General features: G+C 38.6%; 1 protein-coding gene across 1 annotated transcript in view; it reads left to right on the plus strand.

The window, feature by feature from the left end:
- Positions 1-16538, plus strand: part of TAPT1 (transmembrane anterior posterior transformation 1) — a 60970-nt gene that overhangs the window by 28610 nt on the left and 15822 nt on the right. The window contains exons 4-8 of the mRNA XM_059923301.1: positions 6036-6198; positions 8562-8697; positions 10247-10344; positions 10521-10590; positions 16051-16131. Of these exons, the coding sequence (XP_059779284.1) occupies positions 6036-6198; positions 8562-8697; positions 10247-10344; positions 10521-10590; positions 16051-16131 (548 nt within the window). The remainder of the gene's footprint in view (positions 1-6035; positions 6199-8561; positions 8698-10246; positions 10345-10520; positions 10591-16050; positions 16132-16538) is intronic.

Here is a 16538-nt window from a genome sequence, read left to right on the forward strand (position 1 = left end):
TGAGAGTTTCTTAACCCATTGGGTTTCCTCCGTATGCCTTACCTCCTCCAAGGTAGTTCTACCTAAAATTAACTGCACACATATGAACACACACACATATACATAATAGATTTTTCTCTTTTTAGATGTAAGCCTTATTTTTGGCCTGAGTGATTCATGCCACCCCTGTCGCGCAGGTAGGGAGAGCTCTTGGTAACTTTCTCTGGGGAAACAAGTACGTCTGTCATTTCCTCTTACCAGGGCTGGTCTACGTGGCTGATTTGTAGAGAGCAATATATTTGTTAGAGAGTCTTCCTAACCTCAGGTTTTATTGTCCCCTGTTTCCTCACCATGACGCTCTAAGTAGCGTAGCAACATTACAACCTTCTCTCTTTCTTTCTCTCTCGTAAATCAGACCGAAGGGAGGAGCACTTTCACTTCCTTTATAGAATGGAATGTGGTGTCACAGGGACTCCTTGTGGTGAGTAAACCCTGATTTTTCCTTCTATACTCTCGGCCAAATTGACATCAGTACAAACGAATACTGATTATAATGAAAAAATACAGACATAACCATTTGGAGATGGACACATACTGAAGAAAATGTGGTTCCCTGTCCTTACTTGGTCATAAAGCTTTGTCCACATTTGTGCAGGATTTCACCATGATCTCATCTAACATAAGAAAATCACTTGATAAAATGATCTTTAATTATACATGTCGGACTAGACCTGACATCAAGTACTTCATTCCCAATGCCACATCAGTCAGCTGAGCCCTTCAATGTGAGCAGTTTTTTATTTTGCATCCTCCGAACACCAAACATAGCTTATAAAACCAGTGGTTTTTTCCTAGTATAGTTTGAAATTATTTTCAAAGCCCAAGGAACGCTTTAGTCATTCAGTTTAAGCTTTTATAATTATTTTTCTACTGTCTGTCGCAAAAACTTAAGATTTAAAATTTTCAGTCTCCTAATTAAGGAAAACATCTTAATCTTAATACTTTATTCCAATTTACTCTAAAATTATAAAACGACTTCTCTTTCAGAAATGGAGACCATTTTTAATATTTCACGTTTTTTTCAATAGTGCTTGTATATCTTCATTCTTTCAGTTATACCACAAATAGCTAAAAATGTTAAAAGACAAAGAGAGAAAAAAAGAAAGATCCAGTCTGCGTATTTTGTAATGAAGTAGCTCATGCTGACACCTTGACATGTTTCAACACCAGTTTGAAAATTAACTAGGCAGGGCTTATCCCAGTTCTCTTAGTCATTTGTGTTGCCTCCTCTTCTTTCCTGATCTATTTCTGTTCACTATCAGTTTTTACTTTAATCTTAGTTGGCATAGTACCTTCTGCTGAACAGGGTGCAGAAAAAGCCTACACCTGATCATCTGGGTTTACTACATCATTCTGTACCCCAAAAGTGCCCTTGAAACAACTGGGTCACTTTATTCGGTAATTGTGCAAATCCAGGGAAAGTATTTGAAAGACCAAAAGATAAAATTTAGAAATGTAGACAATTTAATTTCTGTAAGAGTGGCTTAACTTGAAAATTAAAACAATTTTTAAGTTCTGTTGACTATCTTGTTTAATATTACTTGTCTTGTGATAACTGACAGCCAGCTGTAAATTAGATTTAGTGGGTTTTTCACTTTGTCCAACAGCTTCCTCCACTTGTTTATGTGTTAGTGTGGGATTTTCAGTGCTTGCAAAACGAATTGCCAGTAACCACCGTTTAACAGGCATTTATAAGGAAGAGCTTCAGCCTGAAAGTATTGTTCATAAACCAATTCAGAGTTCATTGGCAGGGCTGTAGATAAGCTTCTTATGGAGTTGGAAATACTTATCATATATCATATCCAAAAATGTCCTGGCAGAAAAGGAAACAAATGTTGGAACTGGTTCAAGTTGTTTTAACCAGCTGAACTTATTTTGAGGTTAGATCTTTTCTTACTCAGAGAAGCTGTGATGCCCCCTTAGAAACGATTTTTTTTTTAATTTTTGCAACTTTCCTTTTTCATTTACAGGGAAATTTATATGAAAACAAGACTCTTGTTTCTTAAGAGTTCTGCTTTTATTTTTTTATTTGAATAAATCCCCTTAATTTTGAAATTAAGGAGAAAATCAGAGTCATCTCTGTAGCACCCAGTTATGATGTAAGCAATGGAAAATTTTCACCAAAGCAGAGAGTGCACAGAAAGCAGTGCACAGATCCAGTGGAAATAGTCCTTTTTTCCCTCTTTTTAGAAACGAAAAATTATAGCTATTTTTGGTTTTTAGCACAATAATTTTTCCATATGAGATGACAGTACAGTGATAAATTATACAGTATTAAATTATGCTGAAAGATAAAAGATACTGAGTTGCTGATTCCTGTAAGTTTAAAAGTTCTTTTAAAGAAAAGTCTGGGACGACAGACGGGAGTGAGAACATGCCTTCTGGAGCCAGATGCAGAGGGTCAGATCCCTGGTCCCCCACATCTAATTCCTGACCATGCAGCTGCAGGCATGTTCTTGATACTCTTTGCGTCATCTGTGAAATTGGGATGGTGATGTACCTTCCTCATAGGATCTCATAGGATTGTCGTGGAAACTAGAACAGATACGTGCCGAGTGCCTAGAATGGTGCCTGCCTCATAGGACCTGTGGATTGTAGCATAAGGTGTTTCTTCAACTCTTCCACTATTTTTACAGCCTGGTTTAATCCTAAGCAAAAGAAAGCTAAATTAAAGTTGTTTACTTAAAATTTAAAAATTTTAATTTATTATCATCTTGGTTTAAAATGTGTGGTATTACGTTATTTGGGGAGACAGCTTTCCAGTGTTTGGTAGCTAATTTCTAACAATGACTTGTATCAAATATAATATTCCTCCTTAGATACACTAACATACTGTTCCTTCGTTGCAAATGTTTATAAAGAAACAAAGTTGGACAGATATGTATTAAAAATCCTTTTATCTCTTAAATAAAGTGCTTTGACTGAGATCAGTTAACTAAGTAGATGCCAATCTAGTACCAAAAGCTCTAAGTATAGATTTCTACTTTAATTAGTTATCTAAATCTTTTTGGTAATTAATGCAGATTCATTAATACCACCCTACTTTTTGTTCATATCGTTTTCTTTAGTTCATAAAACATGACCTCTAGTTCTTAAACACAAAGGACCCTGACTATGGGTGATTTGTGCTTTTCAGCATATGCTCAGCTGTGCCAGCACTTCTGAGGGGGAGGTGGGTGTGCACTCCTGGCTGATGCTTCGGGTTGACCCTGGCCATCCCAGAGGAGACAGGCACACGGGCCAGGAGCCCAAGAGTGTTCAGAATGTCTCCTCTACTCATTGTTTGAATTAAAAATATGTTTACCTCCAACTCTTGACAAATATAATACCGCTTCCATTTTTTATCTTGGGGTCCAGCAGCGAATTACCTCGATATTTGAACAGCCCTTGGCAGAGTTCTGTGTTCTGGGCTAGGTGTTTGGAGATGGGAGATGCAGCTCACTCTGGATTTCATGAGGAGAAAAGGGCCAGAGTCTGCAGGGAGAGAGAGGAACAGCACTGGAGACAGAAAGGGACAGAAAAATGATGATAGAGATTGATCAGCTTTGTCCTTGAGGCAGTTTTTCCCAAGATTTCAACTTCAACTACTAAGAATAACTTCCCTCGGCTTATTGTGCCATGGTGGTATGACTTGGGCACGTGGTGTGACTTGGACTATTCTGACCCATCTCTCCTTCTAGCTCGTTGGTTCAGCCCAGTGTCTTCTCATCCTCTGCTAGCCCTCCCTGGACCCAGTCTTCACAGAATTTGTCTCTTTTCAGGATTTTTGCAGATTTCCATATTCTCTCTGTGAAGAGGTCAAATTCACACCTGACTGAAAACCTCTGCATACTACAATGTAGTACGCAATGCAGTATGTATTGTAGAAAACAAGTGTGAGGTTCTGTAACACATCTGGCAGAATTGGCATTGCATGCCTCACTGTTATCTTACAGAGCAGTGTTCTGGGTAGCAGTTATGGGTTCCTTGTTGAACCCTACAAGGATCTTTGGAAGAAAAGAGCCCCCGATCTGAATGTGGACAAGGGCTAGGAAGGAGCTCCAGAGAGAATAGGTAGCCAGGAAATACCAAGTAAGTAGAGAGCTCAGGACGCCAATAGCCCGCTGGAAAGGGAGCTCACCCCTTAGGTAGGTCCTAAAGTGTTGTCACAACGGACAGAAATGAAGAGACTCTGCAGCTCCTAATGCCAGTATTCAGGCTTTTTACTGATTGTACGATACATACGTAAAAGCTGCCAAAGCAGGAGACTGAGCATTTTCTATCTTGAGGAATCAGCCTGCAGTCGACTTAGAGAAAACACCTTTCCCATTCTTGTCACAGGAATTTTACGTTCGTTCAGTGAAAGAAGTCTTAAATTTCTTCTTTTCTAATGTATTTTTTTGCTGTGTCTTAGGAAGACGTTTCCAGTCACAATTTAGGTTTAGCTCCTTATACTCTGACCTCAAAAGTAAGGAATGATTCTGCTTGTATTAATTAGGAAAAAAACCACAGTTGACACTTGAGCAACTGGGGGTTAGGGCACCGACGCTATGCTCAATAGCCAGCCCTCCGTATACACGATCCCTCCGTGTCCGAGATTCCTCTGTATCCATGGTTCCTCATCCATGGACTCAACCAGTCGCAGAGCACGTAGTACTGAAGTACATATTTATTGAAAACAGTCCACATATAAGTGGACCTGTGCAGTTCAAACCCATGTTGTTTAAGGAGCAACTGTATTTTCGACTCATGTCATAGACGGCTAACTTTTGTAATATAAAAGCTGTCCTACAAACCAGTAAGAGAAAGATGTGAGGAGAGGGCTTCCCTGGTGGCGCAGTGGTTGAGAGTCTGCCTGCCAATGCAGGGGACAGGGGTTCGAGCCCTGGTCTGGGAACATCCCACATGCCGCGGAGCGGCTGGGCCCGTGAGCCACAATTGCTGGGCCTGCGCGTCTGGAGCCTGTGCTCCGCAACAGGAGGCCGCAATAGTGAGAGGCCCGCGCACCGCGATGAAGAGTGGCCCCCGCTTGCCACAACTAGAGAAAGCCCTCGCAGAGAAACAAAGACCCAAGACAGCCAAAAAATAAAAAAATAAATTAATTAATTAACAAAAAAAAAAAAGGTTATAAAAAAAAAAAGATGTGAGGAGAGAATTCACAGACAGTATAAATAACTTAAATATATAAAGAAGATGTCAGTCTCCTAATGAGAGAAATTAACATTGAAACTACTAGATTCAATTTTTCACCAGTGACATTGGCAGAGATCCCAAAGTTGATCAAATGCTAATTGATGCACGTGGGCTTACAGGTGTCTAGTGCAAGTGTAAATTGGTACAACCCCTGCAGAGGGCAGCGCAGCTGCTGTTATCAAAATGTCAAGTGAACATAACCCTGAGATTCCAGTTTTAGGACTTTATCTTATAGATGCACTTTCACTGACACGGCATGACATGTACATTGCATCATGGTTTATAGTTGCAGAAGGCTGGAAACCTGTCAGTGATATGTTAAGTAAATTATGATACACCCACACAGTGGAGCACTGCGCTGTCATGTAAATATGAGTTCCTAATGAACTGACATGGAAAGATCTGTTACGCTGTTCAATAGAAAGTGCAAAGTGCAGAACACCACGCGTAGAACGCTAGCAGTGCGTAAGAAGGGCTGAGCCAGTGGGCTCCAGGGCTTTCCGATGAGGTGGGAGGCTTGCGTCTTCTTCGTGGAAATCCATTGCTTCCGAGCACTCTATCAGCAGCCGCCTGCCTTCGGTGTGCACTTGTTTAGGTTCCCCACTTCTAGCAGTAATTCTGGTTTAATATTTTATATTCTCTACTTGGGCAGAAAATTTCATACTGTTGAGTAGTCAGGATAACTTTCCTTGTTAGTTTGAAATTTTTAAAAGGTCAACCTAAGTCCCATTACCTTTGTTTGCCACTGTATGTCCAGTGAAGATTATTTACTCAAGAACACAGAAGGTAAAACTCATATTTTTATTTCTTCTCATATATTTCAGGGACAGACGTTTGCTTCAGCCTGCCCAGGTGTGTGACATCTTGAAGGGTGTCATTTTGGTCATCTGCTATTTCATGATGCACTATGTGGACTACTCCATGATGTATCACCTGATTAGGGGCCAGTCCGTCATCAAGCTCTACATCATCTACAATATGCTCGAGGTGCGTCCGGGCCCTCATTTCCCCGCCAGGCAGTCCAGCGCCCCAGCCCGCACAGGCCTGGCCGGTGGCACACTGCTCCAAGCCTTCCAGAACAGAACACTTTCCTGCAGGCTCTGGTAATGGTGCTTCTGGCCCCCCGTGTTCATCCGGTCATTGGCGACCTTGTTAAAATGCACATTCTGATGTAGTAGGTTTGGGCGTCTTCTAACAAGATGGTGCTTGTGCTGCCGGTCCTGGGACACACTGAGGGTTGAGGGTAGCAGGTCCCCAGGGCACAATGTGTCCTCAAGTAGGGAAGAGGGGCACCTGCTGCCTAGACATTTCTGAGTCAGTGCTCCCTTGAGAATGTAAACTGTCAAATGGTAGAGAAACATATTTTGCAAATTCGTTGGAAACCCATGTATACTTTTTGCTAGAATTTTTAAATTTATGAAGATACTTTTAGGGTTATGTGTATGTTGGCTATAGTAGATTTATATTTTAAGTTGCTTTTGAATTTTCACACCAAGCAGGTAAACAATTTCCCAGTTTCTCTAAGTACTTAACATTTTGAATACAATATGTCTTCCAAGTACGCTATGCTTTAAAGCAGTCATCATATGAAAATCTGCATTTATGTAAATTAACAGTTACACAAAGCAAAGAAAAACATGCTTTGCTTTATAGGCAGAAACTTAATAAGTCTTTTAGATAGTAAGCCAACCTGGGTTATATAATTAACCTCTGAGACTCAGTTTGTACTTTCCTATACTACTTTTTGGGGATACAAGTAAGGTCTACCTGTCTTTTGAATTAGTCACAGACGGGCTTGTCCTGGCGAGTAGACACGTGGGGTGGGGTGGAGGCTGCTGGCCTTTCTGCCCTGAAGCTGCGCTGCCCGGGCAGCTGGGGGCTTTCCATCTCTTCGTAGAAGCCGCAGAACTCTAGCCGTCCCGGTTAGTCCTTAATTCATTGACTGGGATGATTTAAAACCACACCCCAGCTTCCTGGTTGTAGGCCACGCACTTGCTTCGCCCCATCAAGTGTGGGTGTGGTTTGTGAAGCCGAGTAGCCATCCTGCCCTCCCCGCCCTCCCACAGAAGGAAAAGCCCAGGCCTCCTGTCCTCCCCGGCCACGTGGGTGGCTCTCCGTGCCAGCACCCCACTAATCTCCATGCCTTCCCTCCCGGGGGATTGCAGGTGACCGGGCTTCTCCCTGCTCCCAAACTTAAGGCAGACGCCTCCTGATTTACACAGCCCTCTCACAAGGTGGTGGTATTACCGTTACTAGGAAACAGGGCAAGCAGAAGGACCCATGAATTGCTGATCTAAGTGGCTTAAATACTTATTCACTTTGTAGACTAGAGTTGATGAGTGGTTTCAGCATAGTGTAGAAGAGTCCAGGCTCTAGTATAGAGATAACTACCCCCAATCCTGGTTATCCTGCACATGGCCGCCGGTTGCTGAATGACTCTAACCTTCAGCTTCTCATCTGTGAAAGGGAGATACTAGGGCAATTACCAGGATTACATGAGACAAACCAGGCATGTGGTAGGAGCTCCCTAAATGGTAGCGATTTATCCCTTCATTCGGCAAATATTCAGCCAACACTCCCTACATGCCAAGATCCCGAAGATCCAGAGATGAACAAAGCCTAATCCCCTGGAGCTTATATGCTGCAGGTGGGAGAGAGGCAGTAAACAAGGAGGTATTTGGAAATAATAAATAACCGTGATGAAGAAGAACACGGTGATACGTCAGAGACCACGGGAGCCACAAAAGACTGGATGGTCTGGGAAGGTCCTCTCTTAGAATGTGACTGAATCCTGAATGAATAGCCCTCCTTTTTTCTTTTTTTATGTGCTTCTCTTTATTTATCATACTGTATTCATAGAGATCAGAACTTGAAAATGTCTTTAGGAAGCAAATCTGCTTATTATATTCTTATATGATAAACCTCAAACAAATTACAGCTATTGTTATTTACCGATATTAGGTGTGAGTAGAGTGGGTCAAATGATATATTTGTCCTAAAGGATTTAAGTTTGAATCCTGAATTTGAATTCAAAGAGTTTTAAAACCAGAGGAACTGTGATTTTGATGTATCCTCTCCCTTTTATTTTTGCTACTAAAACTTTCCTTGTCACAAACAGAGTTTACTAGACAAAGTCTAATTCAGATAATACAGAACTTGAGCACTCATTGTGTGTCAGAGAATAAGGAAATGTAAGTGAAGAAGTAAATAAAGATCCTGCTCTCTTTTGGAACCTACCTTCTAGTAGGATTTAAAAAGTGAGATTTCCAGTATTTGAGTTCACCTCTGAATTTTAGTAACATATTCAAATGGAATATTGAGAAACACCTTAACAAAATTTTTCTCTTTAGGTAGCAGATCGTCTGTTTTCATCATTTGGACAAGATATATTAGATGCTCTCTATTGGACAGCAACAGAGCCCAAAGAAAGAAAAACAGCACACATCGGGGTGATTCCTCACTTTTTCATGGCCGTTCTCTATGTCTGTATCCTTTTAGACTTCTCGGAAATTCCAACCATCAATGCATATTTTACATTATTCTATTTGGTTAGCTGTTTCTCAGATTTAAAGGTGTGTGTGTGTGTGTGTGTGTCCGTATCCTGAAGACTAATGTGAACCCTCTGCTATCTTTTGAGAAATTGCTTATAATAGTACAGTTGACCCTTGAACAACACAGGGGCTAATTCAAGTATAACTTATAATTAGCCCTGTGTATCCAAGGATTCAAGCAACCACGGACCATTTAATACTGTAGTATTTACTATTGAAAAATATATGCATATAAGTGGACTCATGCGGTTCAAACCCATGTTGTTCAAGGGTCAGCTGTAATTGTAAATTAATTTAAAGAGTCTCATGTGTACATGACCCTTTGAACTGCTAGAAAATAGTTCTGCTCTCAGTGTAACTGATTATAAGGAAGGATTTTAGAATAAAGGGATAGTATGTTTATACATATTTTAGATTTATATAGATCTATATAACTTTCATACATATATTAGAATTTTTTTGAAGTTATCTTTAAACCTATGAATTCTTTGTTTTAACCTTCAGCTTAAAATGTATACAATTCATCTAGAAATAAAATTTGAAATTGGTTAGGGAGGAATTTTTGAGCTTTTATTTCTCCCTCCTTCCTCTCCTGAAAGCTTTTCTTTTGGAGAGTAAATGCTTTACTATATAGCACGGTGTGCACGTGTGTGTATGTATATTTACACACACATGCATACCTACACTTAAGATCCATATGGGATCAGGACTCGTTCAGAGGAATGTGTCATGTGATTTTTTTTTCTGTACTGTCTCTGAAAGAGCAATGCTTGAAAGAATTGGATTAATATTTGGGAAGTTAAAGGACTATGTGGGAAAAATTTCTGTGGAGAGTAAATCTTGTTCCAAGTATAATGAAGTAAAAAGTTACTGTTCTAATTTAAACAAACTATTCCATATGTAATATGAGTATAATTCTGCAGCTTGTGGATGTCTTCAAAAATGACATCTGAAGAAGAATCTTAATTATCAGACATTTCTTATTATATTCCCCGCCACCTGCAGAACCAGAGAGGAAAATCAGTTCCAGACTAACTTTTACTTTGTGTTCTCTTCTATTTTAGAATGCAAATTATCTTAATTCACAATGTATATATCTAGGTCTCTTCTTTCAGTATTTACCATAATTTTTTCCATTTATTTAATAAACTTCTCTGAGATCCTATTTCCCAAGCATTGTACCAAATGCCAAAGATCCAGAAAGAACAAGACGACTGTTTTCCAGGACTCACAGTCTTAATGACTGGATTCATTTCTGCTTTTGTTTTGTTTCATATGAGTTGCATACATCTTATCCCATCAAATTTATATCAACTATAGCTAATAGGGAAATTACAGAGATAATAAAATACTTAACGTAAGACTTGATTTAGAAAGCATAGTCATCTTTTTTCCCCATTATAAACTTGCAAGATTTTATAGCATTATCTATTAATATAAACTGAAAACAGACAAGTTTTTTCCTTGACATCACTTACTGCTAGTTTTGCATGCAATCCTTATAATGGTTCAGGCAACAACTCTCAACGTGGCTTTTAACTCACACAACAAGTCCCTGCTTACTATTATGATGTCTAATAATGTAAGTATGAGATTTTATTTTACATTTTTGAGGTTATATGGTACTTTAACAGTAGTATTCTGAATGGGAAAAAGTTATTTTTTCTAAATGTTATTCTCTAAGAAGTTTTATATGTAGCATGTCCATTTTTAAAACTGCGTTAATGATGAAGATGATATTTGTGTTTACTATTTCAGTTTGTTGAAATTAAAGGAAGTGTTTTCAAGAAGTTTGAAAAGAACAATCTTTTTCAAATGTCAAATAGCGGTATGTACAATCAGATTCTACTTGCAGCTTTATGCAGTATTATTTTGTAACTCATTCTGAAACTCTAATGTCACGTTTCCTACGGGCCACTGTTTTCTCTCACTTAAGCAGTGCTTTCTTTTATTCTCTCAACATCTTTACTAAGTTTTTTTATTATTATTTTGGTTATTGTAATCTCAGGATGTTTAAGATAGTAAAAAATTACAGGTATTTGTATCGCACCTTACCATACTTTCAGAAGCTTCTCACTGATCCAGAAATTTCTTAGGAGCAGCTGATATTATTCCATTTTACAGATGTGAAAGTTGAAACAGAGAGTAATTTGACTTCCCTAAGGTCACTCACTTAGCTACTGAGAGAAATCTGATGATAAACCTCAGATTGGCTCTTCGTTCTCGGCTTTTTCAGTTGTGCCTTACTGCCTCCTTTCTAATTCTAAGATGTGTGAGGGCACAGAATTTATCCCCAGAAACCTTATCTTACGTAGTTAGGATGATCATAGCAGCACAGTGTCTTGGTTCTCAAGGTGTGGCCCATGGAACCCTGGAGGGGAGTCTGCAAAGTCAAAACTGTTTTCCTAAGAATATGAAGACATTACTTATCTCTTTCACCATGTTGCCATTTGCACCGTGGTGGAGAACAGGGGTGAAAAAGCCAGTGAGAGGTCACGCGCCCACTGGCATGGCTGGTCCCGTGGCTGCCAGTGTGTGTCAGTGGCGCTGGGGAGGGCCCCGCACTGATGGTGCATGTGAAATGCTGCAGCTGCTCTGGGAAACCTTTTGGCGGTTTCTTACACAGTTACACATTCACCTACCCTATCACTCACCAGCGGGAACACAGGTTCACAAAAGGACTTGTACTTGTAAAGAATTGTTATGGTAGCTTTATCCATAGCCCAAAACTGGGAACAACCCAAATCCTCCCATTAAGAAGAAAGCAGATAAATAAATTTTGGTATATCTACACTGTGGGACACTATTCAGCAGTTAGAGAGAACTGTGTATATTCAGCTACATGGATGAATCTCAAAAGCCTTATGCTGAGTGAAAAGAGGCCAGACACAAATAAGTGCGTACTGTGTGATTTCATACTTATGAGGTTTATGATCAGATAAAATTAATTTATGATGATAGAAATAAAAGAGTGATTACTTACTGGGGGTGGGGTTGACTGGGAGGGATGCAAGGAGACTTACTGTCGTGATGGAACTGTTCATATTTTAGTTATGGGAATGGTGGCATAGCTTGTTCATCCATCAAAACTCAATCAAATTGTACACTTAAAAGTAAAATTTCACGGTACATAAATTTTGCTATACATATATTAGACAAGGAAAATAATGGCATATGAATATATTAAAGCAAAGGAGTGTTTAGAATTATAGGAGATTTGATAACTAGGCAAGGAACAGAAAGAACTAATGAAAAACTTTAGACAATTCTGTGGAGCAGTGATAGACCTTAGATCTCAGAGCTCTGAAGGGCACTTGGCACAGTGTCGTTCTGTGCAGTAATATTCTTTCAAACGTGTGCTGCCAAGCTCTTTACATTTGAAATGAAAGAGGAGGGGAGGGGTAGGAGGGAAGGGGCATGCTCTTCTCAGCTTCAGGAGTTAACTCTAGAATATATTGCTTCAACTACAAGAATTTCACTTGTAGCAGAAATCATATTATTTCTATTTAAATTAATAACCTGGTTTGAGTAGGCACTCTTTGTAGAGCTTTAAACTAGACATGCAGATCTTTAAGTTGTAAGGGTTTTCAGTCTTTATGTATCGTGAGGAGGAGATTGTGAACGATTTTCAACCTTATCGCCAGTATGTTGATATAATTAATATCCCTTTTTCCTTTCTTTTATAAACAAGTCCCCCAAATTTTAATCTCTTAGCTTAGAAAGATAAGGAATTCAATATTTCAGTTCTAAGAAAACTCTGAAAACAGTAGCATATTAATCAAGCAATGCATGTGAGTCTATAAGAAATTCAGAAGTATATTTTGGCTTAAAATGGTTAGTAATCAGCATGAAGAGTTTTGCTTTTTGTTAGAGGTAAAATAATTCACGTTACAATGCAGGGTGATCTGCATTGTACCCCCTTCTGTCTCCCTTCAAGTTTTATAAGAAACTAATTTTACCTAAGGTAGCTTTTAAAACTTGTTCCCAAGTAAGAAAAAGAAAAATCTGTCGTAGACAGTCTCGCTGATGTTGCAGGTGGTGCTCAGATATTAAAGGGATAGGAAAGGAGTCACTACCGCCTGCCTTTCACGTGGTGACTGAGTTTATTGCCTCCTCCACATGCATTAGCAGCTGTGAAATGAGAGCCAGGCCACAGGATGCTGCCGGTCACACACCAGCTATTTCTTTCCCTGTGAATTTCCCTGGAAAACTGAGCTGCCGTGTACATGGCATGGGATCAGATTTAGTACCTCATGCTAGTTTAATGTTGAAAACTTGGTTTGGAAATTTTAGAGTGACTTTATCCCTTTCAGTTTCTTGCCTGACTGTACATTGTCTTTAGGGGAATTATCTGAGGACACACGAAATAGAGTTTAGTTAATAAAACCCAACTTTTAACATTTTGTCCTTTCTTCCACATCATGTCATTGTAAGCCCCAGCTGAGTATGGAACCTAGACCTTTCTGACCTGGGTTCTTAAAATGAAATATTTTACATAGCTGTTAACCCACTGACAATGTGAACTGTACCTTCAGAAAGATCCTGCAGGAGTTACATTGGTCTGAAGTCAGGTTCCAGCTCAGGGTGATTCTGTTTAACTCTCTTAACATAAGCCTGTGTACCTGCATTAATTTGAATGACTGTTGGAAATAAAAGAGTCACTCATTGCACATTTAAATTGTGACTGTAAATATGTTAAAATATATCCCTGTTAGTGGTGACTTAGAAGAGGAAAAAGGAGCTTAATAATTTGAATATCAGAAATATTTTTAAACCATTAATCACCAGTGTTTTTAAGCTCATTAATAAAGATTAAGAGAAAACATTCCCATTTTGGTAGGAGTTTCACTTTTTAATTAATGCGAGTTCAATCCAAGTCAAAACTGTTCTGAAGATGAGATATGATGTAAATACGTTGTGGATTGCATTATTAATATTGTAAATAGATAACTCATTCAATCAACAACATATTTACATCTTATCATTATTAGAATCTATTATTCTAAAAAATCTTACTTCTTTATGTAAGATTTTATTTTATTGCGGAGGAACTGTGTCAGAATTTCGGTGTACTTTAGTGATGCTCAAATTTTAAAAGTCAAATCTCTATAAATTATTTAAATGTACAAAAAATAAAATTGTGAAAGTACAAGAATGAAACATAGTGGGATTTTTTAATAGCCACATAGCAGCCTCATTTTCATAGTTAGATTGATAAATGAGTGCTTTTTTTATTGTGTTTTTAATCTTCACACTTACCACCTTTCACGTCCCTCATAGTGTAAAATTGCATTTATCTACCAGAATTTATCAATTTTTATTAATCTCTACAGTATTTTGAAATAGTCTGCTTTTCTAAAATCTATTTGACCTTAAATATCCCCCTAATAAAATGGAGTTTTTCCCCTTTTATCAGTATTCTTAGAACTGAAATGATTATAGGTTTCCTCTATGCCGGCAGCTACCATGTGTCCAAGAATCAGATATGATTAATTTAAACACTGCTCTTGTTTTTGTTTTATTATATAAGACTTCATAAAAATTATGTTGGCTTATCTCAAATACTATTTGAAATTTCACAAGGCAGTTTCTTTCCAGATAATTCTGCAGTGAACCAAGTCAGTATCATGGAAAGTGGAAAGGTCAGAAATAAGTACATTTCTTCGCTAAATTTGTTGATGGACATTAGAAATCCAAAGGGCTTAGCACACATATAGATGCAGCTCTGTGAATAACTGTACAGAATTACAACTGAAAGTACATGGACAAATTTAATTAGTCCCATGAATTAAGTCCCACAGTTAACTATACATAAGTAGCAGGGAATACATTTTATTTAGATTATGATGGAAATTATTCTAGGACAGGCTTTTTTCAGCTTCTTTTAACCTATACTCCCCTTTGAAATCACAGAATAAGTTGAAAATGTGATCTAGAACTAGTCACAACATGTGTGCTTTACACTCCACAGTGTGCTTCCTTGCAAGTCTGCAGTGCCCTTCGAGGGGGCACGCCTGTGCCCTTCCCCTGGAGACTCACCGTGCTGTGAGCTTATACCCCAGAACGTGGCATTTCGTAAGAAATAACGCTATGGATTCATAATAGAACAGCAAATTGTGCCCCCTGGCCTTTGAAGAAGTAAAGGTACAGCTCAGACTCCTCACAAATAGGGGCTAGGAGCCGAGCTACCCTAGAAAAGAGGTACTGCTACTAACTAGAGAGAGTTCAGGAATTTAGGGAAGAAGACACATGGAAAACGCCAGCTCACTTACAGAGGCCGAGGTTTAGCTGTAGAATAAAAGTCCAGATCATTTGCTCTAGAGTGACAGGGAAAGGTGGAAATCAGAAAGGAAGAACAAAGCAGTCCCAGGAAGGACTTCAGAGTGAAACTGAAATGCAGAGGGCTACAGGGGGTCCCACAGTTGAATTCCTGAGATATTAGATTATTAGGGAAATGACAGATGTATACAGGCTTTTGAGATGGGCACTATATGCGTGATGGCTTCTAGCCACAGCCCTACCATTGCATAGACGCAACACATGGATGTACCAGACTTACCACAGACATAGATTTATTTCATTCCATTTTTTGGTTACATAGTATCTTAGGCTCTGATGAAGATAACAGCTTCAAAAGTGAAATGTGTAAACTAGCCTTTAGCAGGAATTTACTTATTTGCTTTTATTAAATTCATTCAGACTAAGCTCAGAATACTTAGTAACTTACTGTAAATATCATGAAACCTAATTTTTTGCTTGTTTTATTCCCCTAAGTTCCACATATATCCTTAGTAATGCTATTGTAGTACTAGCACTTTCTTAGCTGAAGGATTCCTCAGGTCGGTACTTGCATACTTACTATTTACCAGATCGGAAATAGTCTGGGAAGCAGGGGTTTTATGTTACCCAAAGTCTTATATTTTACACTCTTCTATTATTTCTTCTTCTATAAAATGAAAACAGTTTTCTTACATTCCCGAAGACCACAGGAGCAGTCTGACTCAATATGAGCAGATTGATGGCTTGAATATTTTTTGAAGTCTGTAGAAAACTGGAATTTCCATACTAGAATTATGTTGGTGAAAGAAGTAGATGGCTTACCAACGTAGCACCACCCTATATATAATTTTACAGACATTTTATATATATTTTATAATATATTAATTTTACACACATTTACATATATAATTTCATCATGCTCTGACTAAAAGTTATTTTAGATACATACTCTGTTATTTATATACAATTTGTTATATATCTACTATTTGTATGTTAAATTCTTTTTCAGATATTAAAGAACGATTCACAAATTATGTGCTTTTGCTAATAGTGTGTCTAAGAAACATGGAACAATTTTCTTGGAATCCAGGTAAGTAACTCTTAACAAATACAGTGCCTTCCAGTTTTACTCTTGAACCAAAAATCATTCTCTTCCATGGAATAAAATGAATATTGCCGAAAACTTCAAAATTTTTAGCTGTTCAACTCTTTGGGTGTTGGAAATAACCGTTCCAGTAGGACAGATTGAGTGTGCTCTCTGTGGTATGGTGGGAGCCAGACCACGGGCCGTAGTGTTTGGCCCGTCATTTCCCGTGAGCCACACAGCATCTCTAGAGCTGTGTACCCAGTGGGTGAGTGGACCCTGTCGAGCACTGCAGCTTCCAAGCCTCTTTGCTGATTTTTCTAACTGTAGTGTGCTGTGGTTATCTAAATACAGTCAGATCTTTTTCATTTTACGGGTTCACCAGAAGAACTTTTACTCTTTCCTAAAATTTA

This window comes from Balaenoptera ricei, chromosome 5 (genome assembly GCF_028023285.1).
Source record: "Balaenoptera ricei isolate mBalRic1 chromosome 5, mBalRic1.hap2, whole genome shotgun sequence".
Classification (NCBI taxonomy): domain Eukaryota; kingdom Metazoa; phylum Chordata; class Mammalia; order Artiodactyla; family Balaenopteridae; genus Balaenoptera; species Balaenoptera ricei.